The sequence below is a fragment of the Crocodylus porosus genome, unplaced genomic scaffold (assembly GCF_001723895.1).
Source record: "Crocodylus porosus isolate Cpor-Errol unplaced genomic scaffold, CroPor_comp1, whole genome shotgun sequence".
NCBI lineage: Eukaryota > Metazoa > Chordata > Crocodylia > Crocodylidae > Crocodylus > Crocodylus porosus.
In genome coordinates, this window is record NW_017728926.1 from 16,939,300 (window position 1) to 16,964,295 (window position 24,996).

The 24,996-nt window shown below is 53.4% G+C and overlaps 1 protein-coding gene across 1 annotated transcript in view; it reads right to left on the reverse strand.

Annotated features, from left to right (window-relative positions):
• Positions 1-24,996, reverse strand: part of SAMD11 (sterile alpha motif domain containing 11) — a gene marked incomplete at both ends in the record, with an annotated part of 103,375 nt that overhangs the window by 29,244 nt on the left and 49,135 nt on the right. The window contains 3 exons of the mRNA XM_019541742.1: positions 5,879-6,087; positions 14,097-14,189; positions 16,236-16,346. Of these exons, the coding sequence (XP_019397287.1) occupies positions 5,879-6,087; positions 14,097-14,189; positions 16,236-16,346 (413 nt within the window). The remainder of the gene's footprint in view (positions 1-5,878; positions 6,088-14,096; positions 14,190-16,235; positions 16,347-24,996) is intronic.

The following is a 24,996-nucleotide window of genomic DNA, read 5'->3' on the forward strand; positions in this document are numbered from 1 at the left end:
CGCGTTTGCCCGGGGGCCTCGCTCGTGGGCCTGCTCCTCCCCCCGGGCACCCCTGCAGCCCCAGCAGACGGCCCTCACGCTTGGCTTGGCACCGGGGCCCCCCCGAGCAGGCCAGTCCCTGCTAAACGGGATGCTGAAAGGAGCCTCCGCGGGCAGGCCGGCCCCAAAATGCTCCAGGGCCGGAGTTGCAACTTGAGTTCAGCATCTCGGCTGCACTGGGGCTGCTCGCACTCAGTCTGCCCAGCCTGCAAAATGGGAACATTGCATTCCTCCCTGCCTGGAAAATGACTTGGCGGGGGGTTGCGCGGCACTCCGAGGAGGGAGGGATGCTGCGGAGGCACCGCCCTTTATTTGTTGCTCGATTTGACGCTTTTATTCTCCAGAGAAAAGAGAGCAAGCAGGGAGGACCCGCGACAAAGCTACGTGGATTAGCGACAGGAGACAGCAGCGCGGGCAAGCGAAGAGGCTCTTTGCAGAGCACTCCCGTAACCAGCAGCAGACTCCCCGGCTCTGTGCCTCACTGTCCTCTGTGCAGAGCCTGCCTCGGCCCCAAACTCCTGCCCACCCACCTCCGTGGCACCTCACACCTGCATGGTCACCCCAGCCTGACTGTGAACCATCTGCACAACACACTGGAACCACACCCTGGTGCAGGAAACCCCCCTGCACGTTCACCGCGTGCTGCTCTGTGTCAGGAAGCAGAGACCAAGAAGAAAACTCGTGCGTTTTCACAAATGCACAGGGCTTGCACACTCGTGTCAGAGCAAAGTCCATAGCTCATAGTAGTCAAGTGCATCGATGCACAAGCCCCTTCGCAGAGCCAGCTGGGGGCCATTATTAGTGCTGTGACCGAACTGCGGTGTGACAAGTCACTTCCTCGCTCCGTATCTCGGTTTCCCTGTTTGTAAAAACAGGAATTAAGACCAATTTTCCCTTTCTAAACACTTTGGGATCCAGAGCTACACAGCAAAGTAAGGCAATTGTCCCCATTTGACTGGTGGGAAAACAAAGCCTTGCCCACACGCTTGGCATGGATGAGGTAGAGCTGGGAACAGGCTCCGCAGTCTCTCCGCTCCCAGTGCTGGGTCTCAGCCAGACTAGGTAATGCACGGCACGCACCCATGCAAAGAGCTACTCCCCCAAATCCGTACCCAGATACGTGTCCGTGTGTGAATAATATTCCCCTATCTCCCTGTATGAGAGCCTGCCCAGGCTCTGGGAATATGCAGTGTTCATGAGCTATGCTAGTGAGGGGATGCTAGAAGGTCGTGTCTAGAAAGCAAAAGGGCCTGACCCCTTTGTCTGACCACAGTTCAGTTCTGCATAGCAGGGCTGAAAAAAGAGGGGTGTGTGTCTGTTGAGTCTTTGACTTCTCTGCTCCCCCTTGGGGGATGCTAGTTCTCCTTCCAGTTAATGAGTCTTTTAATTGTTGTTTCCCGTTCAGTATTGTCGAAGACCATGCAGCAGCAATGGTGGCACGGGCTTGCAGAATGAGTTTCAAAGACATCCAACGCCGGGTAAGGCAAGCTGTGCATGGGCAGCTGGCACTACATTACAGCAGAGGTCCTCCATCTGCCAGGTTGATGGATCTCCTCCCAACACCAACAGCAAATGCCCACCCCTCCTCCTTTCTATGGGACGTGGCACATCTCTGCACCTCTCACGTCAACCCAGAAGCCTCTCCTATCATGGCTCACCAGGCTGGTAACTTCACAGAAAGTCTCAAAGGCAAACAGTCATCGGTGGCCCTGCAAGACAAGCTTTCAAGATCTGGGCTCGCGACTGGCACTTCTAACAAAGGGACATGACTGGGAATGTGGGAATTACCAAACTGGACCAGTGGAGCTACTCCTCTCTGCCAGTATCCTGCCTCTGGATGCCACCACCTACTGGAGAAGGTGCAAGAACCCCCCTGGCGGCAAGTGAGGGCATTCTGTCCTAGGGCAAGTGCCTCGCTAGCTCTGGGCGCTGCCTGAGCAGTCTGATCCCTGCTATTTTATTTTCCACCCTATGGAATGTCACTGGGCACGTTCCTTTCCCCCCATCCAAAATGCCTGATGCATCCTATTGAACGGACCCCGTGAGTTTGCGGGGGGATGGAGCTGAGCCCCTCGGGGGGAAAAGAGCAGGTTGGGGTGGAAAAGCCTGAACAGCCACTGCTTGTGCTGCGGATAAACAGAACTTCAGCCCCCGCGGGCTGTGCTAGCAGCATTCACGTACAAGCACACTCATTAAAAAAAGAGGGAACAAACATTAAAATGATCTATATTTTTAAACTGCAAAGGCATGTAAGAGAAAGCGGAACAACAAGCCCCATCAGATCACATAAAAAGCCTGGAGAATTCGCCGAGCCGGGGACCGTGCACCTCCGATGTTTATAAATTAATTATCTGAAAAACCCAGGTCACTCCTTATTGCCACAGCGCCTGTAATTTAGAAGTCTGGCGCACGGCCAATTCCAGCAGCAGCATTGATCCTGAATGACCGCAACAACCCCCCGCCCCCCCCCAACGCACCCTCCCATCTCCCCGCACGGTCCCTCTCTCGCTCACCCACCCCCTTGCCTCCCCCCTTCCTCTCCCCTGGAGGATCTGGTATTTACAACCCTGCACTCTGACAGTTGGGAAATCAGAGTGATTGACACTGGGACACTGGCGCACGGAGGTTTCCAGGCACTGAGCGGCTGAATTCAGAACATGGGCTGAATGCCGCTGGGAGAATGGGGGCAGGGAGGAGGGGAGGGGGAAAGAAAAGCAATTAAAAAAAAAAAGGATTTCTAAATTATTAACATTTTCTAAATTATTAACGTTATTGGTGCCTCCGTGTGAGCCCACAGATAAACTGCGCTTTGTACTGGCACTAATAATTTATGGCCCAACCAGAGCCCTGTGGCGTGGAGGCAATCCAAAATACACTCAAGTTTTGTCTTGTCAACGTCATGCAAGAAAGCTTCTCTGTTCCCCCCCAGCCCACCCCAAAACCCTGGAGCGTGATCCCCCCTCCCCGCACCAACCCCCGGAGAAATGCTGAGACAACAATTTAATAATAATAAACTCTGTCAGGGTTTTAATGCAGTGAACGACTCTGGAGACAGACAGAAGGGTTATGGCAGTTACGGCACCAGCTGTTGTGCTGGATGTGCCGTGTCTGAGCAGGAATATTTTGCAGGTCTGCTGTCCAACGTGTGCCCAAGCTAATTGGTCCTACGTGCTGGCATGTCCTGAGTTGGTACGTGGTGCCACCAAGCCAAGCTTGCATGGGAGCTTATGTCGTGTGCCAGCATACAGGCATGCAGCACGTGTATGTCCAGGTGCACTGTACACACGTCTGTGTAGGTGCTCTGTCTGCCCAATGCTTACGTGGTGAGGCAGGTTGTGTGCACGTCAAACGTGCATGCTCAAGCATGTGGTCCCTACGTGTTACCTATTTTGAGGGGTGTACTGTGCTGGTGTGTATTGCTTCCAAGTGTGGCCCTGCTTTCTTGTGGACATACAGTGCCAGAGCACATCATGCCAGCATGGAGGTGAGTGCTGTGTTTTGTGCAAAAACACACTCGCTGGATTGGTGCATACTGTTCCAATGTGCCACTGTGCACTCATGCATATCACTGCGCTGTACCTACCTGCATGCGTGGCATGCAGTGTGCTCATGTGAGCTGTGCCTTTGTGTGTGCCGGGTGTCTATGCACAGCCCAGACGTGCATGTCACGCATGTGCTGCACTCACATGCCACACACACGTCTGCGCAGGTGCAGGTTTTGCCTGTGACATCCTAGCCTACAGCCAACAGAATCACCTTCCTGCTACTCAGAGAAGCAAATCAAATCAAATGGAGAGTGGGAAGGAAAGGCAGGCTCTTTATTAACCTAACAAGGAACCCTGGGGATTTACTCCAGGCTGGAGATTCTCCTGCAGGTCTGCCTTGAATGCTTTGCTGATACTGTGTGCTCTCGCTCTCACTCTCTCTACCTCTCTGGCTCACCCATGTATAACACAGGCTAGCAGTCCAAGGCCTTCGGCAAAGAGGTCCAGAGGAAGCACATGGAGCAAGGACTCCTGTGCTGTGTGACCTCTACCTTCCAATGAAACCACCACCCTCTGCTGCTGAGTTTGGGCAGGTGTCAAACCTCTTTTCCTGACCATCCCCGCATCTCAAGCAGCTTGCTAACCTCCACTGGCAATCTGCTCTGCAACCCCATCCCTGTCCCACAAGGGCACATGCACAATTAATGGTGCCGTCTTGGCGGCAGCCAATCCTATGCCAGCATCTTTCATACAGAGGAGGAAAGAGGTGATGTGCAAATGAAGTAGGAGCTGTACAGCATGTGCAGCTGGATGGACCATCCCCAGCTCCCACCAGCTGCTTGGCAAACAAATTAGCATCCCCTCCAGAGGTTGCTAATGACTCCACTTGGAGATTACATCTGGCTCTAGGTAGGTCACTCTTGTGGTCAATAACTACCACCACCAATAATTATTATGGCTAACAATACTATAACATTATCATCAACATTGTTATAGCCATGGGACTAGAAAGCACACTGCACCAAAGATGCAGAGCAGAAGCAGGAAGGCAAAAGCCTGCTTTGGATTTGGGACTGCTTGCAAAGGCCAGATTGGCATTTAGTTTTCATATATGCAGTAACACTAGTGCAGAGCTGTGCTGGCCTTGGCAGTGCCTGGCACCCTTGCAGGCAACCCAGTTTAAGCCACAACAGCATGCACCGCTCCCTCCAGCAGACACAGCACTGTCTTCATTAGGGGGGGTGCCTCAGTGTAGAGACAGTGCAAATGCAGCCCAACGTTGCCAAGGCTGGGACTTTAAGTACAGCCAAGCAATGGCACCAGCAAAGAGGAACAATACGCACGAGCACAACACATGCACAGCACATGTTCATAGGCCCCTATCAAGGGGTGGAAGAAGGGTGGGCAGAGGCCTCCTGGGTGCATCATAATACCAACATGGCAGCAGAGAGCCCGAGTGCCTGAGTGATTTCTAAAGGCAGGGAAAGCAATGCCTGGAAGCTGTCCACGGCTTCCTCATGGCAATGCTCTGATGGCGCTCCCTCAGCACGAGCATGCTGGACACAAGAGAATTTTCCTTCCCTCCAGCTCCCAGATACACCAACCCTTACCTTTGCGCTGCAGACCTAGTTGTAACTAGTGAGGGACCACATTACTCCCTGGAGTAAAGCTGACTGCCTTCAGTGGACTTACTCCAAACATGGACCTGTCCAATTATGCTAAGAAAGCACTCTGCCAGTGCTGTCTTCCCTGGCTCAGCAGTCTCCATTGCCCCACATTCTCTTCTGCATGGTATTTTTATTGTTCCTAAAAGCATGGTGCATTTAATCCCCATGAAGGTGAAGGGTCATTAACACCAGCTACAGCCAGGCGCAGCAAGGGCAGATACCGTCCCAACTTCCCACACATGGCAATAGCAACGTGCTTCAACTATACCCTGCCATACAGCACGCCACTCCAGATCCTGGCTCCGCTCACCAAGCTGCCCATGCGCCATGGGGCCCCCACCTTTGTCCCAGCCCTGGTGCCTCTGTTTAGCCAGACCTGCCATGCAGGCTGGAAGGTGTCAAACTGTGCAGTGGTTTTATGACACAAAGGGAAGCGTCCACTCAGCTCGCTCCACGTGTGACCAAACCAGGCTTGCACCCAGGACTCTGAACCCTGGGGTCGATGTAACCCTCCCCGCACATAGATCTCTTGCAACCCCAAGCTAACTGCCCCAGCTTTTCAACAACAGCAAAACCAGGGCTGATCCATTCCACTATGTGTTGCTACAGTTCACCTCAGTTGCCAGGGAAGGGCTCAAAGATCACAGGAAAGTGAGGAAATGATTAAATGAGAGGCTCAGATTAAATAAATTGTGAATGCAGCCCCTTCTTCCCCCCACACAGGCTGGTACCTCCATGGCTGGGAACCGCCATGCTGTTGGCCAGCTGGTAGAGACGCTGCTGCTGCTGCTCTTCAAACGTGCCGTGTTCATTCAGAGCTGACATCATCCGTCTGTAGTGCTCTTCTGGGGTCATCTGAGTCACTGAGTCCTCAAGCAGAGGCGTGTGGGAGTTTTCTGAAGAGCAGAAAGACGTTTTTTTTGAGTGAGAGACAGATGAGGGGGCAGGGGGGGGGTGAACCACGTCGGGGCAGGGATGAGACAAAAGAACCAGAAAGGGAAGGAAGGGTCTCAAAGGAGGCTCCTCTCCATACCCCACGTGTACAAAGATGAGACGCAACTGCCAAACTCAACTTGTATAGGCACCAACACATGCACAGACACACGCATATACCTTCAAACACACAAAACCCAAGTGCCCACCAGCCTGGATGTTTACATGTAGGCCCAAAACACGTGCCCAGGGTGTGCAAGCACCCATAACACAAAACACCTCCATGTCAACCACACACACCCCCGGCAGCCAAAATCATCTCATCTGTCCCCTCCATACACATGCCCAGAGGCACCTCCTGCTTTATGGTAAGCCAAGAGGGTTTTGTTATAATCGCACAAAATTGCAGGCAATTGCCGCTGACCTAAGGAGGACAGTTGCTGTTACAAATGCAGGATGAAAGACTCATTGACTTCTCTGCTCCCCCTTGGGGGATGCTAGTTCTCCTTCCAGTTAAAGACTCAACAGACACACACCCCTCTTTTTTCAGCCCTGCTATGCAGAACCCGCTGAGAGAAGACACCAAGGGAGCAAGGGCAATGCCATCTGTCAGGACAGAGATGAACATGAACAAGTGGCTCCTTTAGGTGAGGCTGAGAACTGAGAGACGCCGGCTGGGTGAGACACAGCAGCGATGTGTATGCAGGCACTTCTATGGCTAAGCACCCCACCGCTGTCAATACCTTTTATCTTTGCAATGCTCCTTTGAAGGAAGGAAGGGGAAGAGGGGCGCAGAGCACATGAAGTAATTTGCCAATGCTCACCCGCAAGAGCCTTGCGGGAGCAGGGCAAAGAAACCTGGCGTCCTGGGTCTGCGTCTAGACCCCCAGCCCCTACCTCTTCTTTCCTCCCCACAATCCTAGCCTTGAAAGAAGATCAATGACTTTGTGGCTAAGGCACGGCCCTGGGAGATCTGGATTCTATTCCCGACTTTGACACCGTACTATATAATTTCGGCCTAGTCACTTAATCTATCGGCATCTCAGTTTCCTCATTCATAAAACACAGATGATTCTTGCCAGCCTCTCAGGGGTGATGTGAAGGTAAGCTCTTTAATGGCTGGGCGGTGGGAGGCTGCAGCACGGATGTAACACAAGTTTGAACAGAGATGCACCTCCCAGACCCTCGCTGCTTGGGATATTTGCAAGAGACAGCAGCTTTTATCACATATTCTGGCTGTGAAACCCCGAGCCCAAGCCCCAAGAGGACTGGTGTTGCCACAGGACAGACGAAACCCAGTGAACAGATGTCTCACAAACCGAAACCCGAGTCAGGTGACGCTGGGTAACCAGCGGATGACTCTCGCGCACCAAAGTTCCTTTCAGCTTCTGTGTCTCCTTCAGCACAGACAGAAGAGAAAACCCTACAAACTATCCGGCTGTCCCAATGACTCCAGCAGGTCAAGTGAGGTAAGCGAGCACGTGGGACAGCTCTGCTTTTCCCTCCGAATCCGCAGTGGGTGCACGGATGTCAAAAGCAAGGTTAGGCTCAATGACTCTAACAGATGAGCTGCTAATATCCTTGTCCCTCCGCTCACCGAGTTGTGCAGGGCTGGGACCCTTGAAATACAGCCCTGCCTGCTCCCCAGGTGACGGGGACCCCAGTGGAGCAACCAGAGATACGACCACGGCAGCTTGCTGTTTACTGTACGCAGAACTCAGAGTAATTACCACTCTCTTGCCTTGGCAGTGGCTGCTTGAACACTATTTTGTCTTGGATCATCCCCGCAGGCGAAACCTTTTCATCCCTCACAGAGGAACTCCCAATAACAGTTTTAACGGGCAGAGGGAAGGGAGGCCTCCTGCCATGCCCTGGCTTTGCTCGAATGCCAGCGCGTTAACCAAATTACAGAGCAAACTATTAATGGAAGCCTTTCGTGCACGTCCTGAATTCTCTCTCCTTCAGCTGTTAGCCTGTCTCCATCGTCTGAGCCCTTCGGGCCTCCAGGCAGCGCGGCCTCTCTCTGGGCACTTTCCCAGATGCAAGAGGGCAGTTCTGGAAAGGCCAAGGGACAAGAGGGGGGTATACACCATTTGTTTTATACTAGTACCAGCCGGGAATGCCAGGACTCAGAATTGCAGCTCCGTTACAAACGTATAGGCAGGTGACACTCGAAGAGCAAACGCTGCGTTTATACCACTCACGTAACAGAAGACCCTGCCAGGTTATCTTCAGGGGAATGAATGGGGCACGGGGCCTGTGCAGAGCTAGTTTCCAAATGCAGCTTTGCCCCTGGCCTTGCTGTGTGCACTTGGGAATTGCTCCCCTGCCTGTCCTCGGTCTGTCTTGACTATTCAGAGTATGAGCTGCATAAGGGAGCAGTCGCCGAGTTGGTACAGCACCTTCCAGAGCCAGGCCCTGATCTCGGCGAAAGCTCCTCCCGTCATATCAATAACGCTGCAAATCCTTCCACCTCCTCCAGAACCAAGGGGGGATTCACACGAGTCAGAGCTGCACAAAACTCCACCGAGAAAACAAAGCCAAGACACTTGCTGCATCCTGGACTTGCAAGCCCCACTCTGCTCCCCGAGGCCCCTGTAAGGCCCAGAGGGTGGGCAACCTGGGCCCGGGCTGCCTGCATGCAGCTGAGTTTCTCACCTGTCCCACCACTCTGCGGTTTGCAGCCTCAGCAGCAGCTGCCAAACTCCACCCCAGTGACGCGTTTCTGTATCTCGAGGCCGGCGGACTTCCTGTGAGATTCACAGGTTCACGGTGCAAGCCGAGCTACGCCGCATGGACTGCTGGACCCCGGCCCTCGTCTCCAACCGAGGGCACCGGCTTCAAATGCTGACTCGAAAAGCGGGGTGGGGGGGGGAGGGGAAGGATAATTAAGAGGCAACCCCACCAGGCAGGATTGCATTGCACTGCAAGTGGCCTGCACTTGCAGGAAGGAGAGAAAGGATTTGGAAATTCCCCCCTGAATCACACCTCCCAGCTCGCCCACACCCGCGGCGCCCTCCTCGCCTCCCCTCCCCACCGCTCAGCCATGCGCCAGCTGTCTCCTCTCCCCTCTGACGCTCCCAGGAGCAAAGTGGCAGGTCCTGAGTTAGGAAAATCTTTAGGGTTTTATCACAGCCTTGTCATTAGGAAATGAGGTGGTGTCGTTGCAGGGGGAGGATAATGCCATGTAATTACCATAACCGCTCTCTGATCAGCCTCGGAGCAGATCTCAGGGGCGAGGTGGGGATGGGGGAGTTGCGAAGGAAGGCGCAGCCTTCCCTGCTGCTCTCCTGCACAAGTCCCCTGCTCTGCCCCACACAAGAGCTCCTGGTGTGTGGGTGTGCGCGTGTGTATGTGTGTATGCAAGCACACGCACGATGCACGCACGTGCTCATGCTCAGTCTGTCCCTCTTGCTCACAGCCATAGCTTTGTAACCTTTGCTGCCTTCCTGAATGGCACGCTGCTCGAGGCACGGCTCTGACCCAACATCATGCTATGGCTGGCGCCTCCCCAGGAGCAGACACTCATTCCAGCTTCCCGACTCAAGGACGGAAAAGAAAAGGCTTTTCCTGGAGGCTCATCCCCCTCGCAAAGCTTGTCCGGACAGCGAGCAATCTCCAGCAGGGCTGGCAGGACCCCAGCCAACCTATTCCCTCCCCTCTTGCAGCCACAGCCGGAGAGATGCTTTGTAAGAGCTACCAGCTCCTGGCAAAGACAAAGCCTGTTCACCCAGCTCCTCTAATCGCCCGCCGGGACAGCCTGTCAGACTGCAAGGCTCTGCCTTCTGCTCCAGGCCGAAGATGCAAAGCGGTGTGGTTCGGTTTTGTTTGAAGCGAGTCACGGAGAGGAGCAGATGCGGTCGCCTCTGAGGCCCCGCAGCCGGCACCCCCGAGGCCAGGGCACGGCTGTCCCCTACTGCGCACTTAGTCCAGCCTAGTTTGAAGTCTTCCGACGTGCTGAGGCTCCTACCAGAATTATTTTTGCGCTCGAATTTCAGGGGAAATAAAATCTCACCGATTCTCTCTCTCTCTCTCTGCACTAATGCTGTTCTGGGCCTTGTCCCTGGGGAACAGAGAAGCAGATCTGCTGCCGTGGGAGCGAGGGTTGTACTCCGGGAACTGTCTCCTGGGGAGAAAGCTGCCTCCGTGACCTGCCAGCGCAGCCCTCACTCCGAGCCTCTGATACGCTTGCATTTCCATATGAGACGCGAGAACGTTCTGCTCTGCTTGACAGCAGCGCCGGCGCGGCCCGGCTTCCACCCAGATACGGCTCGCTTTTGATCTCTAGCGTGCGCGCCGTGTGCGGCGGGGAGGGGGAAGGGAAGGTTACTGCGTCGCTGCTGGAAGGGCTTCCAGCCCTACAGGTGTTTTTTCACTCAGTCAGAGCGAGGGAGTGATTTACTCTGTTCTCCTGGCCTTGTCAGATGCAGCCGCCGCAGCTCCAGATACGCCACGGGCCCGGGGTCATTTCTCCTCTTCAAGCGCTGGGTTCAGAGACAATGCTGTCGTGCCCGGACTGACAGCCATGTCCCGGACTGGCGCGTGACATGACGGGATAAGGGTTTTAGACAGTGCCGTGGCAAAGAAGCAGCAAGCAAAGGCCGGAGAGAACGGCAGGGACCTCCAGGCTTTATGATGAGCCCCGGGAGGGCGTTGTTCCCAGTTCCCACCCCGCTCCTACCACCACTCGCCTCAGGCACCTTGAGGCACCAAGCGGAGGTGGGAAGGGAAAACTGAAGCCAAGTTCTGCCTCCCTCCACGTTCCCGCTGCTCTTGGCCAGGCTGCTTTCCACGCTCCTGCACTGCCGGCTGGGGAGGCTGCGGGGAGAGCCGTGGTCCCGTTGCTAGACAGGGACACTGGGGGAAGAGGCTGCAGGAGCTGCTGCCATAAGGGTAAAGGATGGCCTGGTCTGGAGCACAATGTCAACCCAGTGCTTCATCACCCATCTTTCCTCCTTGCGGGTGGAAAAGGAGTTTCCCCAGACCATGCCCACTATTAACTCCTTATCCCTGTGTTTTCAGTGAGTTCTGGGCTCCAGCACAGCTCCACCGGACAACAGGGTTAAACACCATGGGCAGTAGCAGGTGCTCCCAAATGGTGACCCAGTGACCCTCAGTGGCTCACAAGACACTCACTGATGAGTGATCACGTAGTATTGATCTTGGTTTTCATTCCCAGCTACTCCATCACATTAAAGACAGCTGGACATATACCGAACCCTCCCCTCATATTGCCTTTCCACATCAGGAACTGATCCGACAGCCCCAGGGAACATGCATGGGATAGAAAGGGTCCACAAGAAATTTTCCCCACTGAGACCTAGGCTTTTTCAACAAAGTTACAGGCAGGAGGATCCCTGCACTAGCTCCTCCTAGGTACTTAGCACCACAGAATACTGTAAGCACTTTGGGGCCAGGATCACCTGTCTGGCCTGCTTGTATAGCACTTAGCACGTAGAGACCAAGGTCAGGACTCAGGGCTCTCTGTGCTACCATGGCGCATGAAAATATCATCACTGAGGTCAGATCTCAGCAAGATCCAAAGAGCAAAGCATTTATGTGGACAATGAGCACATCTGAATTGCATTAGGAGGAATGAAAAGCTATAGGAGGAGACAGACCTCCCATCAGTGAAGCAGAGGTTGGGGATCAATGTCCCCTGGGTAGGGCCTGGCTATTACTGGGTTTTTAAGGCTTCTGGGAAGCAGCCGGTACTAGTAATCACCAAAGAAAAGACACAGGAGTATACGGAGCCCTGATCCAATCTACTCCAATGACTCGGATGTTGTGTGTGCCCCCCACTAGTACGATTTAAGACCACGGATTGCCAGGCCAGAGGGGGAAAGTGCCCCACAGACCTGATACACCGCTTGGCCCTGATTCTGCTCGTCTAGGGAACCAAGCTGCTCAGTTGCAACTAGCACCATCCTGACCCCAGTACGGGAAGGCCCTTAAATAGTGACATAGGGAGGAGAGGAACCCATAAATAGCCTCACAGATTACACAACAGAGAGAGAGCATGGGCACAGACTGCCTTAAAGGCCTGGGAGGCTTTCTGAGAAAGGAAAGTGTGGGGGTAGACAATGAAAGTGTGGCGGAGCTGCCTCTGCTCAGTGTTTCTGGGGAACCCCTGGTTGAATGATTCAGGGAGAAAACCCAACCTAATGAGTCAGGCTCAAGAAGCAGGATTTAGACAGGGGCAGCCTTGTGAGTGGGTGGGAATGGGCTGCAAAAGCCCAGGGTTGCTTCTGATCTGAGTCTCATTTCACCAAAGTTAGGAGGGGAAATGGTTCTCACCCATCTCTCAGAGATGGGAGCATCCCCCCCACTCAGGGCAAACGCATCAGTCTGCAGAACCAGGTCCTGCACTGGGCTGGTGAGTGGAAGTCAGAGATCTGAAAGCAACAGGCTGGCCTACGATTGCCAACTAGTTTAGCTGCTTCTCAGCAAGACCTCACAGACTGCTAACACCTTGATTCGTTTTCAAAGTGTGCAATGGCTAAGGACTGCCCAGGCGACGGACTTGGCGAAGGGGGCTGGTGGGTAGCGTGTGCACTGACTGCTCTAAGGGAGCCCACTACAGACTGGTGTTTCATGGATGAATGCTGAAACCCAACATCTATTGCAGCACCCAAAGAGGTATTCCTACCAGGCCTACAGATGCACATCTGATGATAACACTAGGAGGAAGACAGGAAGCAGACACATGAATAAGCAACAGAAAGCAGTTCAGGGCAGCTGTATGGTGCCAGGTAGCCATAGCACCCAGCAGGAATTGCTGCTGGAATATGCATATGCTTCTAGGCTGGGATATAGAGATAAGAGGCAAGAAAGGGCCACATAAAGGGAAATTACTTAGAACAAGTGTACGTTACTAGGTACTGTTAGCAGCTATCAGATACCATTAGCACCCATTATACAAGATATTGTTAGCATCCAACGTCCTTCTGGAATACTAATGCTCTTCTGATTGTCATTTTGGGGCTGGAAGTCAGGAAGGAGGGGGGCAGCTAAAATAATATGATTTCAAATCAGCGGGCAGTGCAAGCACCACTGTGAGGCACTGCACCAACTACTCTTATAGGAAACGGCAAATGTTCCAGGATAAACTGCTGCGTACAGGAGTCTCTATCGAGCCGCTCTGCTTCTGTCGTGAGAGTGTACCGCTTTAAGAATCTCAGCTGCTGGACTCCAAAGGCTGTGAAACTAGACCTGGCTCCCAGGCAGCCTGTCTGCTGCTGCTTTTTTTTTTTTTTTTAATAGCCAGAGGAGCACAGGTTAAGCAATAATGATCGAGGTGGGCATTACTGACAGCTAATTAGTTTGAACTTAACAACAAAGCCTCTAACTGAACGGCCTGCAAAACCTCATTTAAGCAAACTCGAGACAAACTCATTAACTGCAGGCTCCATTACCCACTCCACTCCGCTGGCCGTAAAGAAAGTTTTAAAATTACGTTTATGGGAGCGAGACATAAAAACAAATCAAGGGATTAAAAAAAAAAAATCCCTAAAAAGGAGAGACCTTCTTTAGATTCTCCTCTCTGTAGGAACAGCCTCAGACATGCAGCAGGAACCACCAGACAAGGGTTATTATTCTCACTATTAGGCAATTTTTTTAATTAAAAAAAGGAGCAGATGCCAACATAATAATCATGTCCATGTTTTGTCTTAAATACCCAAACCAAGACGCTCCGCCTGGAATGGAAACTCCCCAAAAATCCGCCCCAAGAGCCGCCGGCTTGGTTTTTAGACTGTGCAATAATTATTCTAATTAAGGAGGTAATTCCCCCCCTCCCACACACACTCGCATACATGCTCTGACCTTCCGTGCACTGCGATAAAGAGAGCATTGGTCCCCTGCCTCAGCCCCGCACTCTCAGCATCTTCCCTCCCTCATTAATTTCAATTAAGTTCCGTTGTTAAGAAAGGGGAAAAAAGGGAAGTGTAGGGGGAAGAAAAGCAGCACTTACCCTTCGGGGACTCGCTTCGGGCTTTCTTGCTTTCTAAAGGACACTCACTGCTGCTGTTGGGAGAACATACTCTTCTCTTGCCTAAAATCTCATCTAGAAGAGAGAGACATGAGAAGCCTGAGTGTTAGATAATGCTCCACTTCGTTCCCTTCCACACAATCAATGCAAGACTTTTGCATTTTGCTTCCCACACACACACACACACTCCCGAGTCAGGTTACGGGTGGAAGGGGGGGAAGGAGTGGGAAAAACAGAGGGAAAAAAAAAAAGAAAGTAAGAAAAATCCTCATCTGGAGAGCCCAGATCTGCTTCTCTAGTCATGCAGTCCGAAGGGATGTAATGACTGTTCACACAGTGATCAATGCAATGATTTCAAGCTGTAAATTCTGAATCTAGTTTATTTCCTTACTGAGTTTCATCGTTTGTTCTGCTGCCTTTTCTCCCCCTCGTGTTTCCACTCCTTTCATGCCCTGATGCAGAGCAACTGGGGGGGGAGAAAAGAGGGGAAAAAACACCCCCCTCCCGCCCGACTCTGAATCTTCCTACCACAGTCTGTCTCTCTCTCTCTCTCTCTCTCTCTCTCTCTGTTAAAAACCTCAAGGTCCTTAGCAATCTTCTCCCTCTAGATTGTACGGAAATGCTCAAGCCTTTTGCATTAGTGCAGCCTTACGAGCCAACACAAAATATCTAATATACAATTACAGCGTCCCCTGAACAGATTTAAAATCAATATCCTCCCATAATAATGCTGGAGAAACTGAAAGCATGATGCTGCATATGGGCAGGAAGGAAGAGACTGTTTGTCACTGCAAACATCAAATTCTCATCTATCAAGGGCTTGTTAAAGATGCAGCATCTTAAAAAAAAAAAAAAAAAAAAACCTTGAAAACAAGTACCATATTTGAGTGAGTATATGTTGCACCTGTCTACGAGTCAACCTGCATGAGCAGCATCTTGTTTGCAATGGTTAAGAAATGTTACAATTCAAACCAATGCTGTTTCATCCCAACAAACAAATGATTCCCATTCTACGCGACACTTTGAACCGAGCCACTGTCCTTAACACTAACAGCCACTCTGTATTACTTGGAGTTCAGCTAGCTAAATTCAGTTGCACTGACCTGGCGCTGTGCTGACCAACAGACCCAGGGTAAAGAGCTGCAGCTGACGCAGCGGGGAGCTGGGAACAGACTGTTAACATGTGGAGGGCAGAACCTGGCAATGCCCTTTCCAAAAAGGCATTGGAAATGCCTTTGTCCAGTAAGTGATATTAGAACTGCAAAGTTGTAAGTGGCATTTCAAGGTTTCAGAGCACACGGTCTGCCTATGACCTTATCTCGCCATGACCCCCTCACCTGGGCTGTTACCATAGCTGGGCCTCGGAGAGGACTGCAAAGGTCTGCAGCCACCCACAAGTGAAAAGCAAGCAGAATGCAAAAGGGAAAAAAAAAGGGAATGATTTGAAAAATAGACGGGCCAGGCTGGAGGCAGAGTCAAATCCTCAACGCATTTCACATTCGGACAGGCTTGGGGAGGAAGGTGGGGGTAATCTGAACTTTGCAGAAGGAGAAATCAAGGCGGGACAACTCGATGTCCTACCTGAAGTCACTAAAGTGCCAGCCCCCCAGCCTGTGCTAAGGTCGCCTGTCCCTCCCCTGGGAGCTCCTCCTTCTCCAGGCTGGTTTTCCTGGAGAGGCTAGCCTGGCCCTGCAAACCCAGGGAGTGGGGCTGAGACCATACGTCCTCCTCTGATCTGGGGTTTGTGGTTTCAGAATGCCGCAGTGCCACTGCTCTGCTCGCTATGCCCAACCTGGGCAGGAAGGGTGGGTCACATCACTGCCTAATCCCATCCATTTCAGGCAGAAAATATTCACCTGAGGAACTGGTGACACAGGATTTGAGGTCCTGGCTGCTGGCAACAGCTGTAAGTGCCTGCAGTGCAATTGCAGGGCTTTGCAACTCAGCCAAAGCACCTCGCCCTTTCTACCCTGGGTAGTCCACACACACAGCTCTGCCAACGCACCGCTGTTCTGACGTGCAGCGCGCCCTTAAAGTCCGAGACGCAGCTGGACTCCCCCTGCAAAAACCAACCATGCTGAAGACCCAGCCCCAGCCCCGACCCATGCGGGCTGGCATCACCTGTTCTCCTCGACATGGGCCCCTCAGCGTGGGTGCACAAGTGTTGTGGCCGTTGGAACATACTTGTGTGTGCCAGCTCACGGTTAGGGTCATGCCACCACGTATTTTCACCTGTGAAACAATCAGGATTTGAGCCAAGCCCTCCAGAGACACCATGCTAGGGTATCACCCCCCCAGGAGGCCTGCATGCCCTGAGCTAGCATCTCACCCTTGCATCCGATCCTGAGGCTCTGGGAGACGCAAGCAACAGCTTTTTGTCGACAAGTCCCCGTTTTCCATTTGAAAATTCAAAGGATGGAAAAACACCTCCGGGAGGGAGAGGGAGGGAGATGACAAGATTCTCGTTACACCTCCAGCGTGGGAGTGCTTTCCATTATGCTAAGCTTGCACCGCTGGGTGATGTACCTGCTTTGCATGTGGTACGCTTCCTTTTTAATTTCAAGCAGTTCCTCATTGCAATGAATTAGACCCGGGAACCAAAGAGGGGGTTGTGATGAAAGCACAGGCCTGGATGTACACAGACTCCCCACCCTTCTGCCTCCTGGCTCTACTGCAGACCACTGGACTCGAGGCAAGTCACTTCCCCTCACTGCTTCTCCACTGCCCTCCACTGCCATCATAGCCCCTTGCATTATGAAGGACAGCCCCTGTCACCAAGAGCTTACAGGGAAAACAGGATAAAGAGTGGGGAAAAGGCCTCACCACTGAAGGGAACAGAGGTAGAAAGATCAAGTGACCTGCCCAAGCTGATACGTGAAGTCTGGGGCAGACCAGGGATCCAAATGTGGTTGCAGTCACACTTCTAACGAGGTGGTCTTTCTTCCTCGCTGTCGTAGCTGTGGGATGGGGTAATGCTGCCCACCCCACCAATGGAGGGACGTGCCTTCCTTGGTTACCATTTGAGTCCACCAAGATGCTTGGCTGCTACAGAAGAGGCAAAGCCTTCATATTCTATATCCAGGAGACTGGTCCTCTCCCCTGCACAGCCCTGCGGTGGAAGCAGGGTTGATGTACCAGCTGCAGCTGGTGAACACGTGCCTTTTTACAGCGCCTGGCACCCCAGCCAGCCCTCCCAAAATGCCACTCATCACAATGGGTGGCCTTTCAAAATCTGCTCTTTGGACTTGCCCGTGAAGAAAAGAAGACGGGGGGGGGGGAGAAGGGAAAGAAAATTTACACTCTGTCTTTGATCGAGTTCCCTCCTGCCTTGGCGACAGCGACGGCAGCCGCAGCGGTGGCGAAATAAAGTGAGTTTTGTAGATGAGCTGGCAACAGCAGCTTCCGGGAGCCCTGCCATCCCTAACGAGACAGGTTCTGCACTGCGAGTGGGTCGCTAAGCACAAGGATGGGGGCCAGCGGCCGTGGCGCCGTCAGCCCACAGCACCTGCAGAAGCCTGTGCGCTCCAGAAAACGAATGGCAGCCTCTCTCTTATTTTTTAAATCCCTTTTTCCACCCCACCTTTTCAAGGAATCGCAGAAGAGGCCAAATCAGGGCAGCCTTTGATATTGCAGTTGGAAATGAAAGACATTATCAGTGGGACAGAAGCATTATGAAGCCAGGCCGAGGCAGTCGCGGGAACAGAGAGTGCCAGGGCGGTCAGAACGCCCGAGAATGCTGATCACCTCCCCCCGTATGCTGTCGCCAGCCTGCCAAAAGGCCCGAGACTGCTTTAAACGAGATGCCGCGCTGAACCACAAGGCCCAGACTGGAGCAGGGATGCTGAGATCCAAAAGTGCCACTTGGAAAAGCAGCTGAAAGCACCTTCGCCTGAGCATCTGCTCCCAGCAATCTCAGTGTGACCTTCTGCAGGAGCCAGGTGGAGGAGAAAGCTCAGCCACCGCGTGCGACACTTCCAGTCAGTGCACTGAGATGTCACCAGGTGCATCAGGCCAGGGAAATAGGTCAGCGGGAGAAGGATGATGCTTCTGCCTCTGCGGAGGAATGCCCCTGCCCTAACACACACAGCACAGGGAAAAAGGGAACGGGTGTGACACCACAACAGTCTCACTAAAACCCAGGGAGATTTAGGGTTTGCCTGGGCAAGACTGCAGCTCTGTTGGGACTTGGGATGCACCAGTCACATCCCGCTTAGGGGAAGGGAGTCCTGAGTGACAGTCCCGTTGCAGGTCGGTGGTACCTCCTACCCAGGACCTCCAAGCGCTGTGCAGGCTTGAACTGGGGAAGAGCCCTTGATTTCCGAAATGCTGGAGGAGGCCAAAACTCCTTTTCTAATGTGACTTCAGCACTTCAGAGCCCAAAGTTTTGTGGCAGGTCAGCTGGCATCGAGTCCTGTCCTCATGAGGGCTCTGCCCAAGCCCAAACTGAAGAAATGCTGTCTCCACAAACAGCGGTGGTGGTTGGACCTGGTTGTGAGGATGGACAGGGTACCCCCATCACCACTCCCCTGTGGGCCCAAACTATTTCCACCCACAATCCCCAGCATAGGTGAACCGACTCCCACAGCACCTTGCAAAGGCCTGGTGCCATGGATCCTGGACAGTGCACCTAAAACCCGCGTGGCCAGATCCAGCCCAGGGGCATGACAACAGCAAGCCACACTGACACCGGGCCTGCAATTGCTAAACTCTGCAATGGAGACTGAACCTGAGGCATGTTGCTCTCAGCTGTAAACCGCTGGCTCTGGTGCAACCGAGTTTCAGAGAGGAATGCTAGAAAGGAGGGCGGAGGGCTTATCATGCGTCTCTGCAGACGCGGGAATGTCTCCAACAGCCTTTTAACAGCAACAGCTACGAAGAGGAGTCTTTGGACTTGACAGTGACCTCAGGCTCATGGGGGGCTCTCTCAAGGTGCCCTTTTCTCAGCCGGAATCCTGTCCCCCTGCAACACACCCCAAGCTTGCTTTTACCTTAGCCGGTCAACAGTAATAGCCTGACAGCCCAGCCAAGCCCTCTGCCAGATGGGTGGGTCCACGCTTTTTGGGGGGAGCACAGAGCAGAGACCAGTGTGGAGCATCTGTTGTGCCTCTCCGGTGCCAAACGTCCCCAAGTGCAGAGGGCATGGTGCTTCTGGGCAAGACCTGAGCAGATCTTAGGCACGCCAGGGGCTGGTCCCACATGCCCTGTCATGGTTTGCTGTGGAAGAAGCCCCGCTCCAGCTGGGTTGGAGGGGAGGTGACCAAGGCTCAGATGGAGCAAGATAAAGAGTCTTTCCCACCCCCCTGCTATTTTAACCAGGCAAAATGTCCTTTTGCTCTCCTCACTCCACCACCTCCTACTGAAGCCTGGGCTACAATCAGGATTTGAGCCAAGCCCTCCAGAGACACTTCCACTGGTCAGATCATAACGCCTCAGTGGCATCCTGACCTGCCTTTTTCGCAGCCCTTCCCTTGCTCCTGGCAGGACCAACCTGCTTCGGGACCCCCACTGCTCCATCCCTGCTGCTCAGCCTGTCCCTGCAGCCAGCGTGTCAGGCTGGCAGGGACCCCGAGAAGCTGGCTCCCTGGTGTGGTGGGGGAAGGGGGAGACAAGAGTAGGGTGGCAGGGGGGCCTTGTCCATTTACCCTGAATCTGAGTGGTAGCACCAGCTTGCACAGTCCCACTGGCCTGGGAGCTGCACATAACAAAGGCTGCAAGCAATAGCGCGGACTCTCGCTGCCTGGCCCCTGCCTGCCGTGGAACAAAGGGAGGGAGAAGCGAGGGGTCATGGGAATTTCAGGCCTGGATCTGACTAAAGACAGCAGGTGCAGGACAAAAAGAAACTTGTCCTCACCCTCTCTTGCCTGGGGGGGCAGAGGACCTGTGAGTGGAGGGCGGGGTGGAGCTCCAGAACAGGGCAGAGAACTGATAGGGCTCAGTGCACTGATCCATCCTTCTAACCCAAAGGGGGTAAGGACTAAGGAGGAGCCGTGCTGCAGCATTTAGAGCTGGGAAAAAGCCCAGTCCACTGCTGTAACCTTCAGGCACTCCCCCACCGTGCCACCCTTGAGAACTGGCCGGTCGTTGATTTTACCAGCTGTCTGTGGCAATCGCTCATTGTGACCAGCAGCAAAACCCCATGACCGCAGGTGACACGGTCACCCTAGAGCTGTCCCTGAACCGGTCGATGACCGGGCAGTTTATGAGCAAAGGTGCACAGGCATCACCTGCCTGCCTATCCCTTATACAAGTCATTGTTACGGCACGGAGCTGAGCCATGACAAGGGGGTTAATATTCATTGTCTGCAAAATCCAGCTCGAGGAGGATCTGCTGGGCTTAAGAGAGAACCAGATTCCTTTTATACGCCGCACAGAGCTCTTCGGCTGTGAGCTTCTGAGTCCCCGCTCTCTTTTAAGGAAGTTATAAGGAGTGGAGCCAGGAAGTCTTGCTGCTGATGGAGGAGCCTGGACTCCTACGTTCCCTCTCAGCACTGGGAAGGAGTGTGAGCGAAAAGCGAGCGAAAGGCGGTAGTAGTCTGTCCTCCAGGTCCCTGGCCCTAGCTCTGGGGGAACGGGGTGAAGTCAGAGAAGGATCAAATAAAAAACACAGGAATCCCTGATTCTGTCCTCGGCTCTGAGAAGGAGGATGTTACACCAGAGGACAGAGAGTTAGGACTGGACTCTATGCCTACCTCTGCCTGTGATTCATTGTGTCCCCTAGGGACAGTATCTTGCCTCTCTGGAGAACTAGGCCTCAGCTTGCCTATCTGTGAAATGGGCAATGCGACATTCAATTTGCTGCTCTGAACAGTGGTCAGTGCCTCCACTGGGAACCTCAGCAGCTCCTTGCGTTCCCTGGCTGTGCACCGTCACTGGGAAGTCCCACCCTGTTACTGCATGTTTTTGCTCAGGGAGCCACTGCCTCTTTGATAGCGTGGGGCCTTTTCCAGCCTCTGATACATCCCTGCTATCGCTGCTCCCCAGCTGCCCCCCCAGCCTCCCCCTTCTCTGGGCACCCATGACATGCATGGTGCCCAACCACAATGGCTAGCCAGCAATGTGCCAACAGGCAGCAGCACAGCACTGGGGCCCTGGCCCCGTCTCCCCCTGCCTGGGAAGGGACGCTTGCAAGGGGAGCACTATGCAGGGGCAGTTGCGTGTTGCTGGCAGCAGGAATGACGAGTGCCACGTGTGTGGCCTGTACCAGCGAGCCTGGCCACTTTGCCTCTGTCTGCCCACGTCTCCCCACTCCACTCTTGGAGGTGAGCACCAAAGGCAGCAGTTTTGGGCGGCGCTGCTGGCAGGGCTGCCCCCTTCGCACCATTCAGATGTCCGATTGCGCTCATTCAGCCCCTGAAAAAAAACGGCGCGGCTCCAGCCCGTGACAGCTTTGACAGCCAGACTCCTTAATTCCTTTTTCTTATTCCCTTAATCTGTCATCTTTATCAGGCTGGGGAAGTGCCAGGCGGCATGCAGGAGCTCCGGCCCCGATCAATCTCCACATTACAGCTGACAGAATGGTGCTAATAACTTATTGATCTCATGTTTGCCAAGCCCCACTGGGGCTGAAAGGCTGCCATTGATTGGCTTGAGGGAAAAGAGCCTCTCAGCTGAGAGCAGAGAGGAAAGCCTTCAAATTGTCTTCTTCCCAAGGAGCTCAGAGCCAGAGGGAGGGTGAGGAAGGGAGGACAGGGAGAGGAACAGAGGACAGGAGAAAACTGGGGGGAGAGAGAAAAAGAGAAGGATGTGCACAAGAGGAAGGAAGGAAGGACTTGTTTGTGAGAGAGCTGTAAGAAAGGAGGAATGGAAGGATAGAAAAGGAAAGACAGGGAATGGGAGAGAGAGGAGGAGAGAAGTAAATGGAGGGAGATAAACTAAGGAACAAAAAGATGCTTTAGAGATGAAAACTTAAGCAGCAGATGGGCTCCCCTCTGGGTGTGGGCAGCAAAGGGTTAACTGAGAGAGCTCTGCCTCCCTGGAGCAAAGCCCCCAACCCCATCTGCAGCCGCACATCCTTCCCGAGTGCTGCCCAGCTCCCCTGGCCGCAGTGAGTCCTGCATGACCCCAAGACCCAGCCCCCTGCGCTGGTGGCCTGGGGCTGGGGGACAGTGGGTCAGAGGGCTCTTGCAGCCAGTACAGGTAAAGAGAGCCCAGGAAACAACATCCACAGGCAACAGGGAGAGCCCTAGGGTGCTCCTGCTCCCTGCGGCTCTCAGGCAGCCTGGGTGAGACCCCAGCAGCACTGCTCTGATGGCGCGGGGGGAGCTGGGCTGGGCTCTGATCCCCGCAGAAGCAGCCCTCCCCTCTAGTTTGCCAGTCTCAGGGCTATGACCGCAGAGCTGCTGCTCAAGTCCAGGTTCATGCCAGGCTTCTCCAACCACATCCGTCGGACAGCCTGGGGCAGGTTTAAAACCTCATTCGCTGTGTCCTGGGGAGTAGCTTGTCATGTCTCTTGGCTCGCACACCCACGTACCTGCCTCCAGCCAGAGGGGCTTTGCTCCTCCATGCACCAGAGCCCTTCACAAGCTGCTGAGCCATACGGCACGGGCACAGCTGAGTGCATGGAAGAAAGCGAAGAGCAGCAGGTAACCCAAGGCTTTTTGCCAGGGCAGCTTGTCACAGTGCGGGCGCTCCATTAACATACCATGGGGGGGAAAAAACAGCCTATGCACTAGAAGTAAGAGGACTCATTCTAGGCACAGTCTGGCCAAATTCAGGGCAGCCAGTCTTGATGATCTATATCAGGGGTGCTCAGCCCCTGGCCCACAAGCCAGATCCAGGTCTGTGTGGAACCCTGTGGCCCACGGGTCTGTACATTAGATCAGCCGGACAGAGCAGATGTAGGGCCTGATCCCCACACACAGGGCCAGGCAGTGGTAGCACAGGGTACTGATTCCAGCATGCAAAGCTGAACAGAGATGGTGCAGGGCCCCAATCTTGGCGCACAGGCCCAGACAGAGGCTGCAAGGAGCTAGCTGAGGCTGTGCACAGCCTGATCCAAGCATGCGAGCCTGAGCCAGCTCATGGACCACCCCACACCACTCATCTGGTCCACAGGGCCAAAAGATTGAGCACCATGGAGCTATACTGATATATACTCACTTATATGCATGCGTGCAACATCCATATGCACTTGAATCACAAGCCTACAGATACATGTGTGCACACCTACACGTAAAATACGCACCTTTTTATAAATGCACACACATGCCCATGTAAATGTGCACATTCACACGTGTATGCACGCGCACAGACACAGGCATGCTCACATTATAGAAGCATGCAGGCTTTCACGGCCATATTTATATGCACACATCCAGAGACTTGCTCCTTTGGAAAGTATGAGATCTTGGTGCTGGGTTTACAGCTCACGGGGAGGTTGGGAGCCGCAATTCATTTCCCACTCCCTTTCCCCACCTCCAGCTGGCAGCAAGCGAGAGCGGACAAGTCAGGTGCCACATTACGGCCCGTATTGGATTTCTATATATAACATCAGTGAGATGTCACCACGTCAATGATTTGTTTCTGCTCTTTACTTGCTGCCTGCGAGACACCTGGGGAAGGAGCGGTGGGGGGGGTGGGGAGGAGGAAGGCTATTTTTGGGAGCAGGATGATTTTCCTCTCCCTAGAGCTGTAAAGAGGTAGGGAAAATGTCTGTACTATTTATTCCACTTACCAACATAGTGGGAGTGAATAAGAGGTCTCTGCCCATGCTGGGCGCATGGAAGAAAGAGCTCCACTGCCCAGCTGCAGCCTTACTAGAGCCAAGTGAAGAGCATGAAGGCTTTAAGCTTCAGGGTGATATGGTACGGCCCCTTGCTCCCCCTGATTAAGGTGGGAAGTCAGAGTGACCTGTCCAGGCTACTGCTGAGGACACTCAGGCCTTGAACCTTGCTGCCAACTGGGGTACCCAGAGAGCAGTGCCAAACTCCTGCAGCTCCCATCGCTCCTGCAGGAAGTCCATAAGGAGCCTATTCTCCTTTATAACACAGCCACAGAAAATTAACACACCCATTTGCTTCAGCCTGCCAGGAAACTGGGGCTCACCCAGAGCCCACAATGAAGCCAAAGGAGACACTGCGCATTCATACCTTTGGGTTCAGGAGACAGAAAGGCAAAGAAACTCCCCACAAGTCACACAGCCAGGGAATAAGAACTAAGCCTTCTGAATACCAACCCAATGCCATACACACTGACTTTGTCACTCCTACGTGGCTGTAAAGAGGACTTGCATTTCCTCCGCGTGTCTCTCTTACTCTCCTGAGCCTGGGTTCAAACCCAGCGTGTGACAGCACTGCAAGAGGATGCTGGTAACCTTCAGCTCCTGGCAGGCACCGGCCACAATGATGAAACGCACAGGAGCAGAAGACAGAGGAGGGAGGAATCCAAGATCCCAGCCCCTGATCAAAACCACCCAGAGAAGTGGCATCGACTCTCGCTCCATCCCCGGTGCTGCCTAGGTAAACAGCTGTCCTTCCCGATAACATGCATACACAAAGGTGGCTGGCTTACCACTCCCGCATGCCCATTTGGGGCTGATTTTCTGCTCAATTTAAGACAGCAATTCAATAAAGCCTTTTTTTTTTTTCCCCTTCTGAAAAAAAGGAAAAGCCTGTCTGCATCCTGGCTCATTATGCCACGCTCAGAAAACAGCCCGTTCATTGCAATTCTGTCTCTAATCATTAGCCGCGACATCCCCAGCTTCAGACTCTTCAGCACCCCCCAGCTTTAACTCCTTCCACGTATGCTAAGGCTTTAGGGCTGGATGCAAAGCCCACTGCCATCACTGGAGCAGAGGTTTCCACTGACAATTCATTGGGCTCCAAGTCAGACCTGGGGAGACCAGTATCAGTAACACAACATGCTTTGAGCATGTGTACACATA